Raw genomic sequence first — 27,500 nt, forward strand, 5'->3', positions numbered from 1 at the left:
CGAGAAGGCTTTGATAGGACTCGGGTAGACAGCTCTTAGGCCAGTAATGACACACTATCAATTTTAACTTTACACTGATAAATCAAGTTGAAAATTGGATGTCAGATTTTTTTCTTTCTCTCTCTCTCTCTCTTTCTCTCTCTCTCTCTCCTTCGTTCGTCTCAGAGTGAGTTATTTCCCCCTGCCCTCCCTTCCAGCTCTTCCAGCTCCTTTTGACCTCTGGCCCTGGGAAGCAGATTATAAAGTTCAGTTGCATCACCAGAAAAGGAGATGTCAGACAGACTGCTGGAATTAACGACAGAAAAAAAATCCATGAAATTGAAAAATGATGGACTCGTTTACTCGCACGCGGTCGACGTCCGGTCCCGATCTGTACAGCCTGCCAGATCTGTAAACAAACCAAACGCACTTAAATGACAGGTTTACACTCTGCTGGTGTTTTATAGTCGAACAAAATCTCCATTCACGTAAAAAAAAAACATTCTTACTAGAGTTTTCGTCTCTGTGTGGGACACGGTCGTCTCTCCGGCCGGCTTTTAAATTAGAGACAGAACGCGGGGGACGTGTGTAAGGTATAAAATGCTGGAGCACTTCGACACGAATGAAGCAAACAAACAAACAAACAAACCAAAAACAAAAAAACCACTACATTTAGAGCGTTTGATGGAAATGTTCTCTAGTTTGTTTTTCTTGAAATCCAACGAAGGTGTGCCGGTATATTTTTGATTAATAATTTACGTGTACTTTTTTTTTTTTTCTTTTTCGATTTGTGTGTGAAATGTTTTAACGTCACTACGACTGGCTGACGGACAATAAAAGTATAATAAAATAAACGACAACGATAAAGGAAGGAAAAGGAAAGGGAAAAGAGAATAGAAAAGGAAAAAGAAGAACGTAAAGGAAGGAAAAAGTGAAAAGAAAAGAAAAGAAGAACGTAAAGGAAGGAAAAAATGAAAAGAAAAGAAAAAATAAGAATGTAAAGGAAGGAAAAAGAGAAAAGAAAAGAAAAGAAAAGAAGAACGTAAAGGAAGGAAAAATGAAAAGAAAAGAAAAAATAAGTACGTAAAAGAAGGAAAAAGTGAAAAGAAAAGAAAAGAAGAACGTAAAGGAAGGAAAAAGTGAAAAGAAAAGAAAATAAGAACGTAAAGTAAGGAAAAGGAAGGAAAAGAAAAGAAAAAAAGAAGAACGTAAAGGAAGGAAAAAGTGAAAAGAAAAGAAAAGAAAAGAAGAACGTAAAGGAAGGAAAAAGAGAAAAGAAAAGAAAAGAAAAGAAGAACGTAAAGGAAGGAAAAACTGAAAAGAAAAGAAAAAATAAGAATGTAAAGGAAGGAAAAAGAGAAAAGAAAAGAAAAGAAAAGAAGAACGTAAAGGAAGGAAAAAGTGAAAAGAAAAGAAAAGAAGAACGTAAAGGAAGGAAAAAGTGAAAAGAAAAGAAAAGAAAAGAAGAACGTAAAGGAAGGAAAAACTGAAAAGAAAAGAAAAAATAAGAACGTAAAGGAAGGAAAAAGAGAAAAGAAAAGAATATAGAGGAAAGAAAAAGAAAGGGAATTAAAGAAAAGGGAGAAAAGAAAAGAAGAGAAAAGATTTTTTCTGAACTTTTTGTCCAAATAGTCACATAAATGTTGTGAGAAGTGAAGTTCAAAACAAATCAAAACAAAACAAAAAAACAATCCAAAATCTCAGCTGTCATAAAAAGAGCGTAAAGTCTGTTTACTGTGCAGCAGATCCGAAATAAATTAAATATTACAAAAATAAGATATCGAGAAAAAGTAATATTTGGGAAAAATTCATTGGGATAACAGTTCCTTTTTCTTTCTTTCTTTCTTTCTTTCTTTCTTTCTTTCTTTCTTTCTCTCTTCTGTGTTAATTTGTCGTCATTTTGTAATGAACTAATTGAATTTTCTCATCTCGGCTTTAGTGGAACCGCCGTCCGATAATGATCCCGACACGCGACACGCGAAAGCTGTATAAAACACGCCATGTCGTCCCTGGAGTTCGTTTCCACGCCCGGGCCGTGTGAAGTTCACCTCGACTGTCCTGCAGCTTGTGATGAATAAAGCTGACTTGTTCACTATCAGCATGTATTCTGTCATGCAGTGGCGTGCGGCTGACTTCACCGAGTTCCCGATAACGCCTCATCCCGTCTCATCTCGTCCCGGGTCTCCCGTCGCTGTTCCGCACGAGCGGCCCGACGCTAATTGCACCGGTATGGCCTTCTGCGACGGGAAAAAAATGATTCGGACTCCGTGTGGAAAAACAGGAGTCCCTTTGTTACCTTTGTCCAAGTCAGCAACATGGCTGACAGCTGACGGAGAACTGACGTGTCTGGACCTTTACTCACTGGACCTTAACTGACTTGAGTATTGATTCTCAGAGCTTTCTCTTGTATAATTACCTTTTTTCTTTTTTTTTTTGCCGTCAGTTGAGGAGAGATGGATGAAAATGAAAAGCCGAGAGAGAGAGAGAGAGAGAGAGAGAGAGAGAGAGAGAAAGGAGGAAAGAGCGAGGGAAAGGTGGCTCGTATTGATCTGCAGGGAAGCCGAGGGGGGAGACGCTGTTTCCCTTGACTAACGGTGAGCTCGGGGTTCTGCGTGTGATGTATGGCAGCTATCTGGTCCTGGATAATAACTTTGTGATGGAATGGAGCCTTCAGTCACATGCGCCCAGGCTAAGCAGTCTCGGTGGGTGGAGCTGAAACAGCCTATCAATTTTAATACCTGACACAGAGAGAGAGAAAGAAAGCGAGAGGTAACATCAGAGGTAGAAAGGACGCCATCCACCATGAACACCATTTTATAATGCAATCTCTAGAGCTAGAGTACGGTTTAAATATTCTTTTTGGGAACAAAAAACGGTTGAGCTTGGGGGGGACCTCCAGAGTCTGGAGTTGGATCCCGCCTCCTCCGTGCTTCTAGGGTTTCCTCCAGGTTCACCGGTTTCCTCCCCCGTCCGAAGACATGCACCCGTAAACCGATTGCCATAACAGGAATAAACCACTTCCAGACATGATGTTAGGAGAATACTCAACTTACATCAGTAAGAGTAAATGATCACGGTAACGGATATACTTATAATAACTTACGAATATGTTCACAACATGTTATAATGCATTCGTAAGAGATCATACGCGACAATATCATGATTTATGAAAAGGCCTTTTTGTAGTTTGTAGGATTGTTTATAATGCATCTCTAAATTAGTGCTAATAATAGTGCTTATTATGATATTATATGATATGGTATATTATGACGTTATATCAGCATTATAATCTCCTTATAATGCGCTATACATTATAAGCGGTTCTTTGGTGATATAACTTGCGAACACCGCTTACAGTGCAGCGGGTTGAAGATGCGCAATGTAGAATAAAAAATAGCTATAAAACGCCATGTATTTTCATAAACAGTTGTAGCGACGTCTATAATGCCTTACGGATGCATTATAACATGAAAGTGTTACAGAACATGTTTCACTGATTATTTTCCTTCAACGCCATGTGTCCAAGTGTTTCATTTCTTACTGTAAAAAAAAAAAAAAATTGCTATACAGCACACATAATAGCTTATAATGTCTGGCATGAGTCTTTATAAAGGCTTATAAGTAGGTAATGTTGCATACATGACATTTTATGAGGTGAGTACTTGACTTTATGGCGTCTGGTTATGTAACACACTGTAATCTCAGTTCATAATATCGGCATGCACTGTGACAAAGAATCCGGTGCAGCTACAAAGTTGAAACGCCGGAGCCATTCTGCGTTATAACGCATTATAACAGTAGTGCTGTTATGTAAAGATGCGGTTTTATAATCAGACATTATGACGTCACATGTTAATGCTTTATAGAGCGTTTTACCTACATATAAGGATTCATACAGACTCATTCCAGGCATTATGTATGCTATAGAACAAAATTAGGCACGCATTTATAATCATTAAGAATACCGGCTTTGATATGCATGCTTTATGACGTATTAAGAATGTAACTATAATGATTTATAAGCATTTCTATGCCATACAATTGCATTATGCGTACTGTGTAACATGTTGTAAATGCATTTACATGTTATATTATGTATTATAAATACAGGATTTATTTAGGAGCGTAAGTACAGCAGGAGAGACCTTGTGGACTGCTGCTGCTATATGTATTATTGAAATAAATTCCAGGATCTGTCAACGCTACATTCAGGAAAGTCTGATGGTAATTGTGTTAGTAAGAGAGCTTATTTAAAAAAAAAAAAAAAAAAAAGCGCTGTAACCTTGAGAAACCTCAAGAGTTATTAAAAAAAGCTTGTATTCATTTTAGTGTAGATTTTGAGTAAATGCCCACCGGCTACTGTGCACAATGGCAGCAAGCTACGGTTGACGTCGGCATCGCTCACACACCTCTCCGACTGTTTCACTGTTTTTATTTCACACTATTCCCAATGGATAGTCAGCTGTCTTATATCTCCATCACGGACAAAAGATTTGGCGAGGCAGGCAAGAAGGAACGTCTGACCCGAACTAGAACTCCGTATTTCACGGAGGCGGGTGTGTCTGTGTGCTGGATTCTCGAATCTGATTGGTCGGATGTAGAGATGGTACTGATCTGATACTAATAGCAAATATTGGAATTGGTTTTGGAAGAGATTTTTGGAAGGAGTCTCCAGTGTCAGCGCTTTTGTAACAGTCAGATGGTAAAGCTGTAACTTCAAGGCTTAAGGATTTTCAGATCCAGTGTCGTTATTGGGCTGATACTAGCAAAATAAATAAATAAATGGTATATCGGATATCAGAGATAACATTTCGGATATGAAATCTTCTAACACATGGCAACTACTGCAATTGGATTTGGAACAGATTTAATAAATGTGTGTTTCCTGTAAGGAAATGTTTGTTAGTATTTTTTTTGGAAGGAGTCTCCAGTGTCAGCCTTTTTATGTCTTTAATTTATTTATTCATTTTCATATGATTCATTTTCATGTGATTCATATTCATGCGATTCATTTACATGTGATTCATTTACGTACGATTCATTTACATGGGATTCATTTACATATGATTCATTTACGTATGATTCATTTACATCTGATTCATTTTCATATGATTCATATTCAAGTGATTCATTTTCATGTGATTCATTTACGTATGATTCATTACATGCATATCGGAGATACCCTATTGGTTATTGGATCCTGTGACAAATGACAAAAATTAAAATTGGATTTGGAAAAGAATTAGAGTTTGCTTGTTCTCTCTGTGCTTCAGAGGTTTCCTCCCCCAGTCCAAAAACATTTCCTATAGGCTTACTGGCATTTCAAAATTGTCCGTAGTATGCGAATGGGTATGTGATTGCGCCCTGTGATGTTTTGTGCCCGTCCACGGTGTCCAGGAGTTCTCTGGGATAGGCTCCATCTCCAGTCAGAAGGTGTTGATGTTGATTATTTTTTAATAACAGCAGCTCTGCAAGTAGTTCTGGCTGCAAGGCAAATCACAGGTTTATATTAATGCTCTTGTTGCGTTATCATTTCTGTACTTGCGAAACAACACTGACTTGTATAGAGTGGACGTTACTCACAGTGACTTCAGAACCATGAAAAAAAAAAAACAGGCTTGTATTCATTTTAAAGTAGATTTAGAGTAAAGTGCCGACTGTCTAGAGCTCACACTGGAAGCAAGCTACGGTTAACCTTGCCATGTCTCACACCTCTGTGATGTTTATATTTCACACTATTCCCAATAGATACCCTGGTTTGGTTACATCTCTTTTCATTTGAGAAAGCTATACATCTGCTTCGATGGTAATGGAGTGTGGAGGGTGAACTCGCCTGAATCTGTTCCTTTGTATGTTCTTTTCACACACATGTCCATCCGTTTGTTCTTGAACCTACGCTCGGGCTTCCCTTCCCCAAGGGCATGCTTAACCTTGCAGCCTGCGCTAATTATCTCTGGAAAGACTCCCATTCTCACTGTCATCAATTTCAGGGGCATCTCGGGTTCCCCTCGGATCTGTGGCCCCCATCCTGGACGAAAAGATCGACGGTTTGGCGAAACGGGCAAGAAGGGACGTCTGACCTGCGCTAGAACTCTGTCTTTCACCAAGGAGGATGTGTCGGTCTTCATCCTGTTCAATCGCTCTGACAAGTGCCACTCGTATCCTTCAGGATACTCACATGTAGTTACGTCTGATTTACAGCACGGATGCGCCGAGAGCCTCATGTCCTTACACGACATTAATGACCTGAGCAATGGAAGGGTCACATGTTCACATCCAGTCAAAGGATTAGTAGTGATAAGAGATCTTTGGGCTGTGAGAAAGTGATGTAGATCACTTCCACCTCCTCTAATTTGACCAGGCTGTGCGTTGCTTCGTACCTTCCTTTATTCTTCGGATTAGGTATTAAAACCTAGCATGGATGAAAGATAAATATTTGATTGAAAAGAAATCTTCAGCGCTGTCCACCAGCATATGGTCACCAGTTGGCCTGGGATGATGTGATGGGACTCTTTATGAATTCTGCAGTTCTGTCGAAATGTGTCTCGTGCAATCTGTGGGACAAGCAGAGCTCAAAGACTGGGCTGAAGGGTGAGAGTTGATCTTTTTTAAAACTACAACAAGGCATGTGGGAATGCCATTTCGGTTCTACGACGAAGGGAGATTCACAAGCTCCGCTTGCCAAATATTTTCCCCAGTGATTTATTTTCCAAAGAAAGGATGTAATGGTTTACAATTTTTAAGCTGACCCTAGCGGAGTAGTGTCGGATATATTTTGAAAGGAAGGATTAACATATTTCCTTTGCAAATCGCTTTAGTCAGACGTTTGTAATTGTGTGGTTAAAGCAATACGAACCAGATACAGTGGGTTTCAAATTCCTGTCCCCGCTACAAAGAAATATTTTTATTTAATTATGTGTGAAAAATGATTCTGGTCCCTTCAGTTGATTTATTGTCCAAAAATGCATGTTTAAATTCCTGTAAACCAAGTATTTATACTGCATTATAAATGTATTCCTAACACATACCGTGTAATATCTGGAAAAATGCTCTATAAAGGATTAGAGTAGTTATAGTCCCTTATATTTCTATAGAATTCTTCATTCTGATTGGTCAGAAGGTGTTCATCACTTTTCTGTAATGCCAGCGCTGATGAATAGTTTTGCGTGTAAGGAAAATCAGAAAATGTATATATTCAAATTACATCGGAACACGTTATTTCTATAGTAACAACTTCGACGCGAACTTGAACGGTGGACGATCAACGCGTACGAAAACAAACCGCGAGGAAATGTTTCTTTAAAGTCCCTGTGAATCGCCTTGAAATATGCAGCGCTATTCAAAATGTTGGCGTGATATCCACCGAAACAGGAAGTCAGGGTGGGACATATCGAGCGGCTCCTCCTCTTTTTAAATAGCCAATAGCGTTTAGCTTACCTCGTAGTCCGGGCTACGGTTAGTACCGTGGATTTTTATTTTAACGTTCGGGGCGGGACACCAGATTCTAGAGAGCATTTGATTGGACGGAAGATCTGACGAGAAGTGCAGAATGACGTGATGAAACTTGTCGATCCGTAACCTCACACCCCTCGAGTGTTTAATTCTTTACATCACAATCCCTATTGCTTTTACTGAATATACAGGAAACACTTTAATATCCCGTCTATATTAGTGAAGAATGACGTTCTATGTTAAAAACGTCATTTCACAAAGTCACCTGTTGAAATAGTTATTGGCAATTTGGCGTTACGATTTTAATCCCTGCTGCCGAGATGAATTACATTATTAACCAGTCTGTAGACCTATTCATTGCCTCCATCAATAGCAAGTCTGTAGCTGGTGGTCCAGTAGCACTGACAAAACAGCGGCACCCTGTACTCTTCACAGAGCAGCCGATCATTAGCACCACTTATGCTAATTACATCCCGTTAATGTCCCCAATGGAAGCATTGAAAGAGAATATAATGGCGTCTTGCCGAATCCCACCATCATTCTTTTTCGGTTTCATTTTAAGTGGCTCTGCAAGGGTCTGTTAGCTGTTGCTACAACAACGACGTCCTGAACGACCCCAGATCGTGACGGAGATATAGAAATTATAGCATGTCTACACACTGATGTTGAATATTTGTCACATTATGAGCATAAATGCTAGAAAGAGTATCTGTTTGTTTTTCATTCTGGACTCCATTCGCATGGAATGCATACAGTATTCAGATATTCTTGGCAGTATATGAAAATGTGGTGCATTTCTGTGTGTGTCTCCAACTACGGAGGCCTTTTGTCACGCGCAATGCGACGCAAGGCAGTCATTTTAGATTTCACCGATATTGACCTAGCATACCCTCTTAAATGAAGCAGCTGTACAGCGGCGCACAGAATCGAACGATATCTCGCCGTGCCGGCCAAGCGAACCGGATCATCCGTCTTGGGAACCATCCTGTCGTAATCCCTCTGCATCATCCCCGTAGAAGTCTAATATATTTCCAAACAAGCCGTCTCTCTTCCCCAACCCAGACGTTGCTATATTATATGAAATTCTCACCGATCCTTTTATTTCCCACCTTGCTGCTTGAGCCTGAATCATGGCTGTCGGTTTTTTATGGCCGTGCACAAACAGAGCCCATCCCCTATGGACAGTGGAGTGTTAAATCTTACACTGCAAGGCTCCTCAATCTCGCGTATTTAACCAGAGAAGACCATTGTTGTGCGCTTACACACTTTTGTTGATAATCACCGGCACGCCGCTGAGACGATAGTTTTGGTTATCAGCGCTGGGGAAATTAGCTTTTAAAATGCAGTTGAAAAGTCCATTTATGTGATTGATGGGCGATCAGACTAATAAATCCGAGCTTCTTGCGAGGAGGGGCGGGCCCTGCGCCATTCTTTATGTCTGTCAGGAGACGTGGGATTGCTAAAGTGGAGCGAATCAGGAGCTCATTCTAGCCTGTGATTGCCATTTAGATGAAACGACTGTCAGCGTCTATCCTAGAGCTAGACTAGCGCAGATCTTTTCTTTGAGCTGTTTTCATTTGTTCTCGTTTGAATACAATTAAAATGTCACCGCTGTTGAAATGGAGATGGCGATGAAGAATGGCGTAGTCACCTCATGCGATTTCTTCTTATTTACAGGGACAGTGTGCTTGATAAAATCTACAAATAAGACTTCTTTTTGGTATTTTTTATTTATTTATTTATTTTTTAAATGCTATTTGATATACAATATTTATCGACATTTTATTAAGCATTACATAAATGTCTTATAAAGCAACGTGGGCAGAATTATTAGGTAAGGTTGTATTTCCGGGGTGGACAAACCATACATTTCGGAGCTAGTCTACCGGGCATTAAAGCTCCCGTGTGCTTCCCAGTTCCAGGTTTTCGCTGCCTGAAACCTGTAAAGTGGAAGCTAAAGTAAATGTAACGTGTAATGTGACAATATATGGTGAGCGAGTTAAGTAAACACTAAGAGAAACTACCGCGTATATGTTTATCATCCCCTTATAAGTAATAATACACACCATGTTTACACTCTCGACAAAATGGTAGTAAGTCATCGCCTACGAGATGTAGCGTAGCGTTCCGGCCTCGCGATCGCACGCGTGATTCCGTCTAGCGTCTTTATTTTCTCTCGATGTGTTTTCGCGGTTGTTCGACCGCTCTATCGTGCGCAGGTTCGTCAGCGTTTTCTGATCGGGATCGATTGCAAAAATCATTTCGCTATTAGCCAGATCGCACCACGGGGCGATGGGTGTAGTGCGGCAGGTGGTGGGATTTGCTCACTAAAGTTAAAGAACTATAGTGACGTGCGTCACGTTTAAACGTAGCTACATAACGGATGAAAGTCTTGTTTTGAAAAAGTCGATACGGATATTTTTTTTGTTGTTGTTTTTAAACCTACTAGTCCCCAAAACAATGAAATAAAAATAATAACCTAGAGACAAAAGTGCTTGTCCTGGGTGCCTGGGGTACTGATTTGTCCATCCCTGATTTAGTGATTTCGTCTTCAGATGAGATGATGCTGAAAAGATTATGAAATCACAGTGGAAGTAATATTCAGTAAAATCCTCTCAGGATTCAGAAGTGTTTATAGCATCCCGATCTCCTGAGGAACAAGCGTGATCGTATTCTGTTCCATTTCCCAAGAATCAAATCGTCGGATTTACGAACGAGCGGTTTGAGGTGTTTTTCTCGCTGGTTCAGGTTCAAGCCACTTCTGAGCGTCCGCCATCCATCTCCCAGCTGTGTGTTTCCCTTATCTACACCCTCCTCGGGGAAACAGACCCCCCTCAGGGGGAAGGATGTAGTCTCCGATCGAGACCACCCTGGGTGTCCAGACCCTCGTTATGGCACTTCTGATACATGAGAAATCCGTCTTGATTGCTGAATCGGCACGCGGTGTGACGTATTGCCGGACTCCCCTCCTGTCCCGCACAAACCGCTTCCAAAGTAAAAGCACATGGTTAGTGGGAAAAGATGGGTTTCGCTGCCGTCAAGTACCGCTCTGTTTATTGTCCTTTATAATTTGGCTTTGCTCGGCTTAGCGTTTAATTCCCTTTTTCTTCCAGGAGAAAAAGGAAACGCTCGAGCTTTTCCTTTCCCCCTCTGAACTCGCCCGCTCGCTGCCATGCACCGCTGTCAAACCGAATCACATTCATCATACACAGTCGGAGACTTGTGTTTTCAGCGATCTTCAAAGCCTAAACGGATTTCTCCCCACCCCTCGCTCGCTTCCGCTGGCAGATTTAGAGGTTATAATCGTAAACAGTAATCGCTCGGGTTCCTTTGCGGGTTCTGCATTTATTTTTCACAGTGTAATCTCGCATTTACAATACCATTTAAGCAGATTTGGCTTCCTGGCGTCTGATTCGGAGAAGAGAGACCTCGCTCTCGACTCGGGATTGACAGCAGACAAGCCCTCTGAGCTGTGTACTGCTTTTCATACCGTGGCGCGTACTGAACCTTTGACATGCTAGCACACACGCTACACGTTCCTGATTGATGCTAAACTGAGACCGATCTCGTGTTGCTGTCGGCTAAGGCTCTGCAATGGCCTGATTTCCTGACATTTGTAGATATATTCACAGGCTTTTGTGTTTCCGTTTTTTCTTTTCTTTTCTTTTTTTTTCTTTTTTTGCCAGGGGGGTTGGGGTTGGGATGGGATGTGATCCTGCCGTAACACTTTAATCTGTTTAGTCTGCCTCACTGTTATGGCAGGGTGCAGAGAGCTCTAAATAATCCCACCCATAGCTCGAAGAAGCACTTGGAATTGAGCCTTGTTTCGTAAATGGCTGCCTCGTGTTGTGGAGAGAGTGTGCTGGCTGTTATTGTTATTGTACTCCCTCTCTTTTTTTGTTTTTCACTTTCTCCTCGGTTTCTCACTCGGTCGCAAAGGAAGGAAGCAACCTGTTTGTTTTCCTCATTAAACAACAGAAAAAGGCAGGGAAGCGCCTTTCTCCCCTTGATTATAGTCACAGTATATGAATATGTAAATGAGAACCTGCCCCCCACTCTAAGAAACCAGCATTTCATGGCTCGCATTTGCATACTGGAGGGCGATTGGCTGTCAGATTTTCTGATGCAACAACACATGCTTGTTACGCAATCAATGAGAAATGATATTTTATAATATTCCGTAACTTATTCAGCTGTCTTCCTGTAAATGAATTCAAACAAAACATTTAAAAAAAAAAAAAAAAGTCTTAACCAACATGCAGATAAAAAAAAAAAAAAAGCAGATAGTATTACCCGGATATAATAATGTTTTTCTTTTATTCGAGTTTTAGTTTAGGTTGCACACCAAGATATTTCTTAAAAGTAAAACAGCAAAAACTATCTAACATTTTAACATTCTTAAACGATTTTAAGTTTATTCATTTTATTAAATCTTATTAAATGAAAGTATATTAATTAAACTTAGTATTTTATTTATAAATACTGTTTATTTATGTATTTGTTTGTTTGTTTGATTATTATTATTATTATTATTATTATTATTATTATATTCACATGGTTTTTAGACTATGCAAACTATACTCTCCACATTGTTTATTGCAGAAATGATCACGCAGGCGGATTATACGTTTCCGCACATGTTCCCTGTAATGAAGACAAACCACATGCGGAATTTGCTGATTGTCTCTTGCCATCTTGTCATCTGTTCCCCAATTACCACCATCATCACTCTCCTTTAACATCCCTCAAAACCCTCGTTGTGGTAAATTACTTGCAGTGTTATTTCTCTCTCTCTCTCTCTGTCTCTCTCTGTCTCTCTCTCTCTCTCTCAGAAATACTGAAGCTTTTGAAACATCTCTGGCCTGAGTGTGCTGGAAACGAGCTGCACTTAGTAACCCGATGCTAGTCCTGGCCCTTAATGGTTTGCATTAGCTGCGAGCAATAAAATTAGCCCAGGTCCCTGCTAATGTTGGAATAATCGTTTACAAAGATGGTTATCACATGCCGGAACTTGTTGTTTCCCTTTCTCTTTCTCTCTCACTCTGGCCGTCTCTTTCTTTTTATATGGCTGCTAATTCACTGTTATCAATAATGAATAAAAATGCAATATTCCACGGCTAGCTCTAGGGCCCCGCGAGTCATTTCGATGAATATTTCAGCACATTATTTTAATCACGGCTGCACCATGCATTGTGGCGGTGGAGGTGGGGGTGGGGGTGGGGGGGAAAGGGGGGGTGGGGTTGTTTTATTAGTGTGAGCTGTGGCTGCGGTGAGACCCCCCAACCCCCCCACCCCACCCCTCCCTGTTTCTCCCTCCAGTTCTGCCCTGCTTCCTACCATCATTAAACTCCACGCTGTCTGCATATGGAGTCTTACCTCTGATTTACAAGATTTGTTAAAAAGTACCGTAAAAAAAGCAGGCGAGCCGCGCCGTTTCGACGTGTAATTTGATCCCGTGTTTGTTAATGGGACTGGCTGTTATTTGTACGCGTGCTGCTGCCTGAAAGCGCTTCATGCTGGGAGGCTTCATTGGGACTTAGGACAGATTACATCTACCTACACACAGCTTTGTGACTTGCTGATGACCTTTTTGCATAAATTGAGGTGTATGCTGTGAGTCCACTGGCCGGCCATTATTGTATGAATGGAGGAATGAATGTTAAGCTACAGTCACCTGAAGAAATTTCAGCACCCTTTTTTTTATTATTATTTATTTATTTATTTTTTGCATAACACCACTCCTTAAAAATCCACATCTTGATCCCTCCAAGCTCCCTAACACTCTCCACTAGACCAAATCCGTCTACGTTTTCATGGAAGGTTTTCATCCGACAGCTTTGTTCTTTTATTTTTTAAGTACTAACAGCAAGCATGATGCGCTTCATTTTGGTTTTCCAAAGCTTCATCATACAGAATTAGTGCTAAAGTGGCCAATTTTCTCCAGCTTGCCTCGGTGGATGATTCTCTTCTGGTTCTCGTGGACTTCTTTAACACTATTGACACTACTGATATTGTAATGGACAAACTTAAAGACAGACAGTTTGGTTAAACAAACAATTTCCTGGATGTTTTAGATCCTATTTGACACACAGTTACCGTTCTGTTAGCATAAACTGAGATTCTTTAGAGGCCAAATAAAGTACAAAACGGTGTCCCTCAAGGTGGTGTCTTAGGTCCCGCAATGGCGATCCCTTTATATTTAGTCCATTTCAAAAACATGTTGATTTTCACTTTTCAACCCAAAGATTAAAGGAAAGGAAAGAAAGAAAAAAGAAAGAAAGAAAAAGTATATTCTTGTGTGTTGAATATTCTGGAAATTCTACTGATGGGAAACTTTGATTCATCAAATCATCAAAGTGTGTTGACTTTACTATAATCCTTTTCGCATATTTCTTTAAAGGGCGCCAATAATTCTTTAGCTGACTGTAGACCAAGACGGTGTGAAGTACCCATTTTATTGTAGAGATTCTTTATTATATTATAAATCATTATTCATTAAATCTGGATCTCTTTCTTAGCGCTGTAAAAAAAAAAAAAAAAAAAGAAAAAGTTCTTGTCAATCAATAAATGGTACTAAAGGTTAGTTCATGTGATCTTTTCTTTCCTCTCCATAGTCAGCTCCATGACTTCTGGCGTCTTGACTACTGGGAGGATGACCTCAGGAGGAGGCGGAGATTTGTCAGGAATCCTTTTGGCTCCACCCACTTGGACATCTCGTGCAAGCCGCTGGAGGACTATGGTAAGTAATTCTGCCAGCAGCCAATCAAAACACAGTCGGAGTTTGGCTCGATATCCCTAAATTACTTCTTTTTTTTGTGTGTGTGTGGGCTACACACACACACACACACACACACACACACAATATTCTCTGAGCTGAGAAGCAGATTGTTCTTAATTTTATAGCACGGATAGTTACGAGGCTTCCCAGTCGAACACGGCGGTGAGATTTTATGGCAGATTATGTTCGCCAGCAACACGTGTAATCATGACGCAAACTGCATTGCTCTTTTCTCCCCCCTCTCAGACTTTCCGTTTGACCTGTTTGTTCTGTCCGATGCACAATGTCGATTTGGCTCAGTGTCACGCAACACCGGCTTTTAAAACGAAATGGTTCAATAATATTAACTACTCCCGGCGCTTTTCCTCTGGGCCCTCCAGGATGAATACGAGAGAGGGTGTATTAAAGGAACAAGGGCAAATCTATAACTTGGCAAGAGCGATAGATCGGCTTTGTCCTGTTTGCCCGATGTGGATGGATGTTTTCACTGAAATCTGGTGTAGATGTTACTCACGGCCCACGGTTCACATTTACATTTCGGACTGAAATATTCATCGACTCTTTTCCTTTATGCACTGTAATCATAAATACATTGATCCAGTTTCAGGGAAAATGTCAGATGGCAGCTATATGAGAGTCTCTCTCTCACACACACACACACACACAAACAGACTATATGCCTACCAGCTGCTCTGTGATCTGCAGGTGGCCCCTGTTCATAGCACAGCCACAGTAATTACCACTGAGATTTTCTCTTTTCGTCTTTCTTCCCTTCCATTTGTCCTGCGAACATATTTTGAAAGTTGGCACGGGTTGAAAGAGGCTCAGCGACTGAAGTCGAAGCATTGACTAGTTACGATGTCAGATATATGGTACTTGATTACAAATAATAGTAGACTTGTATAAAAGTATCATATAAGAAATGTGACTAGTAGAAGAAGCATTTGGAAATACACCCCTGCTGGAGATTTGAACCGTGTCCCGTGTGTCATATCGATAGAGGGGGAAAAAAATAAAGTGTACACATCAATGTGACAGAGATTAAATCTACTCGAATCCTGGAAACAAGTGAAACATAACCGACGTAGCAGAGTTTCCAGAGCCACATGACGGCTACATGAGCCGTTAATGACAACTGACGTAAAGGCGTATTAAAGCGTAAGGTATACTCAAATTTTAGGAAAAAGGATAGCACGAGTAATATTGGGTAAAACTACTTAGGGGTGGTGTTCATGACACATCCATACGTCCTTCACAACTACTGACATTAATCTACATAAACATGAATTAAGACAGCAAGCGTCCGCTGTCCTAAATACCGCTGTCGTCAATTTTGTCGTCAAGCTGACATAATGTCAGAGTGTCATATAGACGAGTAACAGATTGAATCTGAAAGCAACCTAAAGTGGCTGAGTGAGATGTTAGACCACCATGACTCATCAGAACAGCTTCGGTGCACCGATTCTACAAGTTTCTGGAACCGTACTGGAGCGGTGAACAGCGCTCTTCCAAAAGCTATTCCCAAAATCTCCCGTAGATGTTCACCTGGGTTGGGATTGTCATCGCGTCCAACGTGACTCGCATCATTTTCCTCCTCATCAAACCATTCAGTCAGTCCCTGTGTGCTCTGGATGGGGGCGGAGTCATCCTCTAAGAGACCACACCCATCCGTATATTAATTTCAAACCACGCCAGCAAAATGCCCGAGCGAATTCGTCACCTACTGGTTAGGTTTCTGATGGTTTTTATGTCATGAATCGCTGATGTAGGCGTCGTGTAGCCCTATGAACACCACCGCAAAAATACAACCTGTCAGTTTTAACGCACACTGACACGGTGTGATATATTCCTCTCGGTATGCCCCAGCTTTTCCTCAACTATTAAAAAGAAGTGGCTTATACATCATAAAGCATCGTACGTGTTTATTCATTCCGCTCCTCATTAGGTTAGCCGTGTGCTCGGGGACTGGGACGGCCGTGATTGAGAACCCGTTGAAGTCCTGTGCTCTCTCTTGGCTTTCGATGACGGGAATAATGTACGGCCTTGTCACGTGAAAGGGATCGCTTTTAGGCCAGAATGATTCACGTAGAATCACAGAGCGAGGAGAAATCCAGGAGTACCGCCTCTCTATATTAGTTATACTCTTAAGTGTGTCGTAGAAAAGAAGTCTTATTCCCCTTGGAGAAACATCACCAGATCGCTCGTGCATGGCAAAATCTCAGCTGTGCTATACGTAAGAGCGAAACACGACCGTTCTAGATATAATCATCACCAATACAGAAATGATAAAGTATAAGAACGAGTACACTAATATAAACCATGGAGTTAGTATGACTGCTGCTGTAGAAAATAAATCAACACATTCCGACCAATCAGAATCGAGCATTCAACAGCGCTGTGGTATAAAGAAATATAGTGGAATGTTTTCTTGTGTCCACCTTTTCTTTTTCTTTTTTTCTTTTTAAAACCAGACCAATTCGAACTGGACCGGAGGAAACATAATGGAGTAGTTAGCCGGACTCATAATAAGTCCTTCAGGCCGCGCAGCTGCGTATGCGACCGTGTGAAGCTAGGTGGTTAGGCGGAAATAACCACTGAGGGCGAACATAAATACAGCTTTCATTCTTTTTCGGTTTTCTGAAAGCGGAGACTGTGATGAATCACTCGGATCAAAAATCACTGGCATTTGACTAAAGTCTGAAGGGGCTCGGATTTATCCAGAGTGGCATATTTTCAAACTGCTTGTCAGACTGTCAGATGTGTTCGCTTACAGATTTCCATCTACCCTCCCAAGTGAAACAACATGATAGGATATGAGAGTTGCTTTTTGTTTGGTTTTCAGTTCAAAATAAAAACCTCATTGCCCTCTAAGATACGGCGGCGTTCTATCTAATGCAGCGGGATTTATCGTCGCTTTTGCTGGCTTTATTGGCGCTCGCAAAGACCTCGAAATCTCCGACTGTGTCTTATAACCGGGAAAGAGGAAAGACAGGGCAGTGCGTGCAGGTGCAGTACTTTCCCGTGTACTTTTCTAGACACCATTATCCTTTTGTTGCTGTTCAGAAAATGGGTTTGTGGGAAAAGTGTGCTTTAAAACCTCACCTCTCCATCTATTAAGCGTGCTGACAATATAACGAGCCGTTTCGTCCAGGTCCCAGCCCATGATCGCTTCTCCTCTTACCAGCCACAGCTTCGGTATATTGTTAGCCGAGCGGAATTGGGCGAGCATGAAATGGGAGTCGGGTTAATATCGATCCTGCTCTTTAACGGCATGTTCTGCCTCCAGGTGTCCTTGCAGTCTTATTTTCAGGTGAGCGGTTCCATCGTGACCTCCCAAACCCTGCAGAAAGATCATTATAGCTCGTGATTAGAGTATTGGATGTAGTGTGTATGTTGGTGGCAGATTGACACTCATTATCACTAACCTCACGTATTTAAGATCATTGCAAGCAAGCAAGCAAGCGGTCACATTTCTCTTCAAGCTTAATTGCTCTCGAAAAGTTCGGATCGTCCCTCGAAGTTGTTTGTACGACAGAACCGCTATAATTAATAGATTCTGGAGTTTTGCTTTCTCCGTGGCGTAGAAGTCTCAGACATGGTAAATGGTCTGCGCTTATATAGATTTTTCTATTCAATAGGTAGAAATGCACGTAAACCACGATGGAAACGCGTTTCCTGAATAAATTCCTCGATGCGCATAAAATAAATAAAAAAAATTTAAAAAGTCTGTGACTTTGCCTAACAAATCATGTGATTGGATAATCGGCTCTGGAGAGTAAAAATGGCGGAGGGCGTGATGCGGCATTTTCCCCGGAAGTGATCGTTTTGTATATGTTTTACGCAATATATGTTTTTCTCACAAGCTCGCGTGTCAAATTCGCAAATTGAATGGAAACACAGCTATAGATATACTGCCTGCACTTACACTTTCCCTTTGTTTGTCACAGGGTATGTTTCCGATTCACTGCGATTCAAACTAAATCTTACTCGCTGTAGCCCGAAAATCTCACCATGATTGGACTTGTTTTTTTTTTTAAAAAACTAGCCCGATTTAAACTAGCCCGATTTACCCTTGAAACCACAACCTTGGCAACCCTGGGTACATGCCAGCAAATATCCTCCTAGTATATTCCTACACTCTCTGGCAATGCAGAGCGGCGACGGAAATCATAAACAGACAAAAGCTGGGAATAGCAACCAGGAAGTGCGAGAGCAAGAAAGAGAAAATCGAATAAAGACTTAACAATCACATGTGCCACTTTGGAAAATTGATCACAGATTGCACGGATGATTATTGCATGCCGCGCTAACAGAGAGCCATGTTGGCTCTCGGTGCATGATCTAAGCTGCTTGAGCAGAATTCTTACAAACGCTTTCCACTTCCACCGGTCTCCCATTTCACCAAATGCCGCACGGTTTCTTTGCATTTAGGGAGCTAAACGACTGCAAAATGGAAGCCGGCGTGTCCCCGGCGTGTGATAGATGAGCCCGTTTCTCTTAGGCATTTTAATGGGCTTGGTCAAGACCGAGAACTTTCAACGTTTCCCTCGGATAATATTTGAATTCACTGCACAGCGCTCACACCGGGTAGAGTTGGTGCTTAAGCAGAACATTATGTCATTCCTCTTCTTTTGTTCAGTATAATGTGAATAGACTAATACTCATAAGCCTGGAAGAAACAAATGACACACATGGCTCCATGACCATAGCGAGGCAATAAAAGTGTACGGCCGGTGGTAAGCGACGCCCCAGAGCTCCGCCAACATATAAAACAAGGACCCTTGGCTACAATAATATGGCTTTACTGAGGACCTCCTTATCTATTCCATATTGGACAGTAAAACTACTGAACGCTCGTATATATCCACCCCAAAAGCTGCTTTCAAAAGCCGTAAAGTCATTTTTTCCGACCTTCAACCTATTCTCTTGTGAAATCCCACCCCCACCCCCCACCCTTAGGGAGTTGTAGAGGAAGAGTGGAAAATAAAAAAAAGTCACACATAAGTTTCAGGAGTAAAAATGACATTCATTTTATAGTCTAAAGCAGTTTCCATGGCTTCCATTGAGTATTCAGTACTTCACGGTTATGTGCCGTGTAAAAGTTTGCATCCCTTTGGGTTTATACGTGGAAAAAAAAAAAAAAAAAAAAAAAGAAAATGGACCTCTGTTTTACAGTTTATCTACAGAACAGAATTCCGAGTTTATTTACACACATCTTACAAGATAAAGCCTACGTATTACAGCGACTGAATCCGTGTTAGCGTGCTGAAAAGTCTGCATCCCCATTGGCATGTGCCCCAGAACTGTTACACCATTGGTGTAGAAATTTATTTTCCAACCACGAACCGATTATTCAAATATAAGTACGGGTATTTCAACGTACGCAATAACGTCTTGGCTATTTATTCTGAATTTCCAAATTTAAATCATCATTAGATTTGAGTTGACATTAATTATATACATAACAGTGGATCGTTTGTGATTTCCACCACTGTAACGCAATTCGTAGACCCACTGGCAGTGGTTCTCGAACCCTTCTTTCAGAACCGTGGCTCCAGGTTTGTTTTTGGGTTTCTGTTTTTTGTGTTTGTTTTGAATGTACATTATGAAGGTGTTTACGGTGTACGCGCTTGAAACAGACGACACGTCGAGTTCGTTACGTCTTATTTCAGGCGGGAAAAGTTCAGACGTTCTAACCTAAGCTGGACAGCTCTCGCAACCCGGAAAATACTGGCCTTTCACATACCTGGAGAAGGAGATAAAACGTCATGGTGTTTAGGGGATGCCATGAGCAACGGTGGAAAAAAATAATAATTCAGGAATTTAAAAAAACAAACGTTAAAAAAAAACAAAACAACAACAACATAGAGATTCAGAGAACAGTTCACAGGAGCCCTTAAAAAGTCCTTTCAGGCATGTGGAGTAAAAACCCATGTTTATATTACATCACGTTCATAAATATTATACTGATTATACTGTCGTTGATTTATTCCTTACACATTAAATGTCGCGTCCTATCGAGATTTTTTTTAAAATTCATTTTAATATCTGATCTGTATTTTAACCAACAGCACTTTAAAAAATAAATAAATAATCAATATTGACATTGTACTGCACACGTTTCTCTTCTCAGGTTTTTTTTTTTTTTTTTTTTTTACCCCGAAAGCTCAGAAACTGTCACAATTCTCCTGTTTTTTCTCAATCCAGCCTGCAGTGCCATCTGAGGAGGATGTGGCTAGTCTTGTTTGCGTCTGGCTTCTCTACCTGTCTGGGTGCATCTGCGGGTACGGTCCTGAGTGTTCACAGACCCCGAAAATACAGTGGGTTCTGGTTATATTCTGCCGCTCGTTCGAGGAATGAAAGTGAAATCTAGCCCGAAACGCTTTTCACGCCTCAGTGCTAATGTTGACAAATGGATATCATTGCGCTTTCATTTGAGAACATCTAGACGGCATTCGTTTTCACGACGGTGGATTCGTCTGGCGTGCTTCTCAGCATTTCTGCTCATTTCAGCCATTTAGGATCTGTTTTCCTTCGTCAGTTTGGTTTTTTTTCCACGGCAAAATATTTTGAAATGAAATATTCCTTCCTCCGCTTTGTGTCCATCGGAGATCGTTTTCTTTTTTCGTCTCAACCCGGTTTATTTTCTCTCCGGTCCTCGGCTACGTCTCGCTAATCAGAGTTTGACTTTTGCCCGGCAGCGTGCCTCCAGCTTTAACGCAGTCATAATGACGCTTTACAGAATTCTGAAATTTCACCCGTACGCTTTTGATGGGTGAGCGTCGTCTGGTTAACTCTTACAGTCTCATTTCCTCTCTGTGTCCCCCCCCCCCCCCCCCCCCCTCACGTTGATGAAAGCGTCTCAGCTTGGAGGCAGAGTAGAAAGACTTTTTTTGTTTTGTTTTGTTTTGTTTTGTTTTAAATTCAATCTCCCTTGATAGCAAAGACGATGACAGTCAAATCCACCCTTATGGCACGAGGTACTGTATATGAACCTCGGGGAAATCCTCAGAGTGCCTCGAGGGTTCTCCTAAAAAGAAACGTGTCAGAAGAGTGTAATCCGTCTCTACATTTCTGATAAGCACTTCCATCTTTTTTTTTTTTACATTTATTTAATTATTTTATATCCATCTCTTCTTTATGGAGTGTCTCTGTTCTGACCTTAAAGAAGACAAATCCACATGGACGTCTGGCTGTAGAGATGTGTGACAGACTCGCCTGCGGTCTTTCTCTTGCTTTTTTGTGTAATTAAAGGCGACAATACCCCCCACACACCCCCCCCCCACACCCCCCCCTTCATCTCCAGAGGATCCGAATCGCCTTTCGCGCTGTTTTTATTTTAAGCTTTGCTGGTGAACTTTGACTTATGGGCACTGTATTAATTCTACAAAGATGTCGAGACACACGGTATAAAGGCTTAGGCAGGCTTTGAATGAAGGAGTGTTTTTCATTAAGTTCAATAGACAGCAGGATGAGGAGGGACTTTATTTTTTTGTGTCTTGACCATCACCATCTTGACTATCTAGCAAGCTTTCTCCTATGACATGACAGCTACCCACCAGGGAAGGTGAAGGCTAGCATGTGTTTCTTCCGAGACATGTGAAGCCACCGTATCTTTTCGTAATCCCTTGCCCTCTTGGATTCCCAGCCACGGATTGTTCTGGACGGCTGAGGCATCGTTGCACACGTGTTTATTTTGGGAATGACAAAATAATTGAGCTTAATTCAGGTGACCGTGCTCATCAGTGACCTTTTCTTCCAGTAAGTAAAACAAAGCCTAGAGACCGGAACGCACGTAGACGCAGGAATTCATACATTGTACTCAAAATCTATGAGGAAGCGCAATGGCATTTTCCCTCAGCGAATAAAAATGAGATGAAAATGTCGCAATCGCTCGATCTACATCGACGCTCGCGGCCGTCGGCATGTTTAACAGGAGAGGAAATGATTTTCCCGCGCTGAAAAGCGTAGCCGCTCCATTTCATTGGATAAAATATTTGAGGCGAACTGGATTTTAATAGAAAACGGCACGCTGGTTTTCACCACGCCGATGTTGTAGACTTTCATACCGTGGCACGTTTTATAAAACTTCTCTGAAATTCAAAAAAAAAAACAAAACAAAAGGCAGTAAACAATAAACTCATCTGGTCATCTTCATTAAAAGTTTTACCCTGGTCATGAGTATAGTGGATCCAAACATTGGAACATTGTGTGTGAGGCTGGAATACACCCCGGATGGGATGCCGGTCCAGCACAGTGCGCCAGTCTATTTACCTTTACGTTTTAGGAAGTTTGGAGGAAACCGTCGAATCCGGAGGAAGAACACGAGGAACGCCACACAGACAGGAGCCACCCCGATCAGTGGATTTCCGTCCCACTGGAGAGTTCAAATAGGATGCTTTACTTTCCATCCTTCTTACCTAGCTGTCATTGGCTAATCGGTCACATGACGTTGGACCGTTTTCGCCAGGTCCTAACCTTCAGTTCGACTAGCTTGCATTAACATACAGTGTTTCCTGCGTTACATTAACTCGTGCTACTTGTTGTAAAACTAACTCGGTTTGGGATTTATACAACTGACTCTGCAGGCCACGAGGAAGCGGACGTGCTGAAGGGGAGGAAGAGTTTCCGCGGCCACATGGTGGCGAGCCAGAACCCGGAAGCCGAGCTGATGTTGGAGGCCGAGGACGACGCCGTCAGCCTGCTGCAGGACAAGGACATGGACAACCTGGCAGGTGAGGGAACCATGAACTCATTCACACTGACCTCATAGCCGTGTGCTTAACCTTTATTACCCATCATGGTGTGCACATAGAAATGGATATGTTATTGAACCAGGTCAGGAATTTAAATTTTATAGCGATATAATTAAAACCACCCAGTATATGTATCATATGTTCATTTTATGTAGTAGTGACATACACGATATTAAGGAGAAGAGACACGGAAATGCCTTTCCTGCACTGCAGGATTGTCCTGATAGCAGCTACGTGTCCCGGTTTCCTGAAGAACCATCATTTATTATAGGATCTTTCTTTCTTTCTTTCTTTCTTTCTTTCTTTCACAGAAGGAACATTTTGCATAATTTACACAGATGGGAATATTATGCGTGAATTAATTAATTAATTTAGTTAGTCAGTTATGTAATATCATATTTCTGTATTTGATTTTACAGATCTTTTTTTATTATTATTTATTTATTTATTTGTTTATTTATGTTCTCCGTCACTCTCAGGTGAAAACTGCATAAATACAATCTTTGGATATTTAAAACTTTTTTTTTTTTTTTTTTTTTTCATTTTTATTATGAAATTTCTTCATGAAATTGAGCCAAGAACTTTTTTGAAACGGATTAAAAACAACTTGCACTGCTCTGCTGTAAGTACAAGTTTGAAAATGGGTCATTTTTGATCTAAACAGAACATACAGTTTAACACTGGATTAAAGTTTATTTGTTCATTTATTTATTTATTAAATAACATCGCACTGTTTGTTCTTTGCTAGTTGAGAAATTCAATTGAACACAAAAGTAGTTTTTTTTTGTTTGTTTGTTTGTTTGTTTTTAAAAAGTTTTTTTTTTAAAAAAAACTTTTAAAGGAACTCATTTAAAAAAAAATTGAATTAGGGTTTGTTTTTAAAAAAAAAAAAAAAAAAAAAACAGTTTTTTTTTAAAAAGTTTAAAAAAAAAAAACTTTTAAAGGAACTCATTTAAAAAAATTAAAAAATTAGAGTTAGGTTTTTTTTTTTTAAAGTTTTTTTTTTTTAAACTGTTGTTTTTTTTTTTTTTTTTTTTTTAAGTTTTTTAAAAAAAACTTTTAAAGGAACTCATTTAAAAAAATTAAAAAATTAGAGTTAGGTTTTTTTTTTTTTAAGTTTTTTTTTAAAAAAACTGTTTTTTTTTTTTTTTTTTAAAAAAACTTTTAAAGGAACTCATTTAAAAAATAATAATAATAATAATAATAGAATTAGGGTTAAAAATCAAATAATGTACCGATAACAAGTTTATTATTTCTAAGACTACTTCCAAGAAACTATTTTACAAAATGTACAAGACTGAAAACGTTGAAAATGGGAATTCAGCGTTCTCAGGAATCACTGGTTGGTCCACACGTGTGTTTCTAAATGAAAAAATTTTGAGATAAATACCTGAATATTCAGATAAACTCGAAGGACTTGACTATGATTTCTCCGATGATTGACAGCCGTGTTACAGACTACCTCTCAGCATCTATCGCAGAAGGCTAGCGGATTTTGGTTCATTGTGGCCAGCAACCAAATATGACGTGGTTAGGAACAGATCAGCCGAGCCAGAGTGATTTATTTTGCAGTTGAAGCTTGTTGTTATGATATGTTTGACAGCCTTGAGCCGTGTGTGTTGCTCTGGACTGTGTTCCTCTGATGTTCTCTCAGGGCTGCTGAATGTTTGTTTATCCATCATTCTTCTCTCATTTTTTCCTCTGTTTTTAGATTTTTTTTTTCTTCGCCTTTCAGCACATTTCCATGCAAGGGTCTTTATCTCCCGAGGCAAGCCGAGCTGTTTTTAAAATAAGACTAACTCCAGTGGGAACCATTAATCATGTAAATCCCAAGTTTATATTGCTCATGTGAAATTAAAAAAAAAAAAAAGAAAAAAGAAAGGAATATCTAGTATGACTAGATTATCTAAGACTACTACTAAGAATATCCATGACTGTCAACTCACGCTAATATCACTTTTATTTTTTTTATATTCTGATAAATTCTCATGTCGTGATATAATCAAAAGAAAAAGCTTACAAATAAAAGCATATCAAGGTTGGAAATATAAATCATGATTAAATAATGCGTACAATTTTCTGGTTTATCTCAGAAGTGGTTACAGCTGGTTAGCATTTTTTTTGAGCTGGCAATGCTACATTAGCATACACTGTTCCATCTGTTATGCTAACTATACCGACATGACATATAGTGTAGATATGAATATATATATATATTTTTTAAAATAAATGAATCCTAGTGGGGGCGCACGTTCGCCTCACGCCTCCAGGGTCGGGGGTTCGATTCCCACCGTGGCCCTGTGTGTGCGGAGTTTGCATGTTCTCCCCGTGCTGCGGGGGTTTCCTCCGGGTTCTCCGGTTTCCTCCCCCAGTCCAAACACATGCATGGTAGGCTGATTGGCGTGTCCAAAGTGTCCGTAGTGTATGAATGGGTGTGTGAGTGTGCCCTGCGATGGATTGGCACCCTGTCCAGGGTGTACCCCGCTCTGCTCCCTGGGATAGGCTCCAGGTTCCCAGTGACCCTGAAGGAAGGATAAGCGGTATAGAAGATGTATGGATGGATGAATCCTAGTGAACCACAGTACTATATGCAGTGTGCAGAACTGCACACACTTTTATGAATATATAAAACAGCACAATAACCTCTTCACACTCAGCAATGAAGCTTGTTTATGTGCACTGGTGTGTCTCAGCTGCCAGAAGTCGAGTCGTCCAAAATTCTCTCTACATTTAATAGCAGCTCTGTTGAGCCTCGCATGCCAGCTCGCAGAGTTCAGCACACATACGTCTTTTTTTAGACAGGTAAGTTATCCAAAGTTCATCCACGAACCACGATCTAAATGAACTGTATATCTTTAATTATATGAATTAAAATTTTATGAAAAGTGCTGCTTGAAAGCGTGAGGAACCTGTATATGTGTGTGTGTGTGTGTGTGTGTGTGTGTGTGGTGTGAATGTGTATGTCGGTGTATATACAGTATGTGTTATTGAAGTATTGAAGTTGTTTCACTTCAATACTTTCACAGTCCATAAATTCTTTAAATGTTTGCTGTACTGCAATCACAGGGATTACAAATCGGGGAGTGGACCGAGTTTCTATTTACGGCTCATGAATTTTTCATGCAGCGAGAAACTCCATGCCCTTTTCCCTCGAACCTTTTTTTTGTTTTTGTTTTTTGTTTACAGAGGTGGTGTTAAACAGTAAATCCAGTCCTCGGTGAAAGATTGCATCGGACGAAATCAGAATTTATGGAAAGTCGAGCAAGGGTTGATAGATGTATTTATTTATTTATTTATTTATTTATTTATATTAGAGATTTGTTCGATTTCAGAAGGATGATGATGACGTCATGAAGCTTGAGGTTCGGATTGGGGCCGGGGTTAACATGCGCACTTGAATGATATTTTAAAGCTGTCAAACAAATTTCAAACACGTTGATTTCTTTTGGATTCGTCTCTACATTTCTCATGAGAGCAGATTGACCTCCGCCCTGTGTGTGCAGAGTTTGCATGTTCTCCCCGTGCTTTGGGGGTTTCCTCCCCCCAGTCCAAAGACATGCATTGCAGGCTGTTTGGCATCTCTAAATTATCCGTAGTGTGTGAATGGGTGTGTGTGTGTGCGATGGGTTGGAACCCAGTCCAATAAGACTACTGTAACATTTGAACATTTTATTATGTCAGTAACACACGTATGTCTAACACATAAGTGACTAAAATCCTAAGGAATATTCTTTGGACTGACTTACCAGTCTCGTGAGAAGCGTTGTGTTGTTCTAGGAGAAATAATCTACACCGGTGTGGAGTCATATTTGGTGCATGACTTTGCAATTTGTGTGTCCTGATCTAATTTGGGTTTCCAAATGAACCTGCAAAATGTTTATTTCATACACAGTGGCACATCCACTGATGAACTGTGTTTGAAAACCTCCTACTGTCATCATGACTGTTTTCATGGTCCAATATCTCAGAGTGAAAACTCTGTCCTTACCGTCGGGTCTATAAAATCGATCAAATCCAGAACACTGCTACATAAAACAGAGCTTTCGATAGGTGCGAAGGCGACACGAGAGGTTTATAAAATCCAAACGATAGCTGGAATTGGAAAACCGGTTAGTATTAGTGCCCGATAGCTCTCTAGAACAGTACGTAAGTGTGTAGTTTAAGACACAAGACCAGTTTGTTTAGCAGCGGTAGAAAGATGGGGAAATGTATTCGTTTTTTATTGCCGAGTGCAGCGCGTCAGCCGTTACCCTATTCATTTAAATGTTGGTCTGGGTAACATTTTTACAACATTAGCAGACAAAATCAACATTGGGTATTTCTAATTTGTAAAATCACGGAGTGAAACAGAACAGGAGATTGTCAGTTTCTCTCATGACCCCATTTGTAGATCAAGTGAGTCCATGTGTGTGATGCCTTATGAATGTCTTCAGACATGTTATTACATGTATTCCTAAGCGGTTATACGAAAACAATCAAAAGCAGGTAGGTATCAGTATGTCTACAGGTCAATATAATGCACTATGTACTTACTT

At 40.5% G+C, this 27,500-nt stretch overlaps 1 protein-coding gene across 1 annotated transcript in view; it reads left to right on the top strand.

Moving 5' to 3' along the window:
• Positions 1-27,500, top strand: part of nbeab (neurobeachin b) — a 378,177-nt gene that overhangs the window by 224,407 nt on the left and 126,270 nt on the right. Inside the window, exons 37-38 of the mRNA XM_053687300.1 lie at positions 14,046-14,170; positions 22,798-22,944. Coding sequence (XP_053543275.1) covers positions 14,046-14,170; positions 22,798-22,944 — 272 coding nt within the window. The remainder of the gene's footprint in view (positions 1-14,045; positions 14,171-22,797; positions 22,945-27,500) is intronic.

Source organism: Ictalurus punctatus, chromosome 17 (assembly GCF_001660625.3).
Source record: "Ictalurus punctatus breed USDA103 chromosome 17, Coco_2.0, whole genome shotgun sequence".
NCBI lineage: Eukaryota > Metazoa > Chordata > Actinopteri > Siluriformes > Ictaluridae > Ictalurus > Ictalurus punctatus.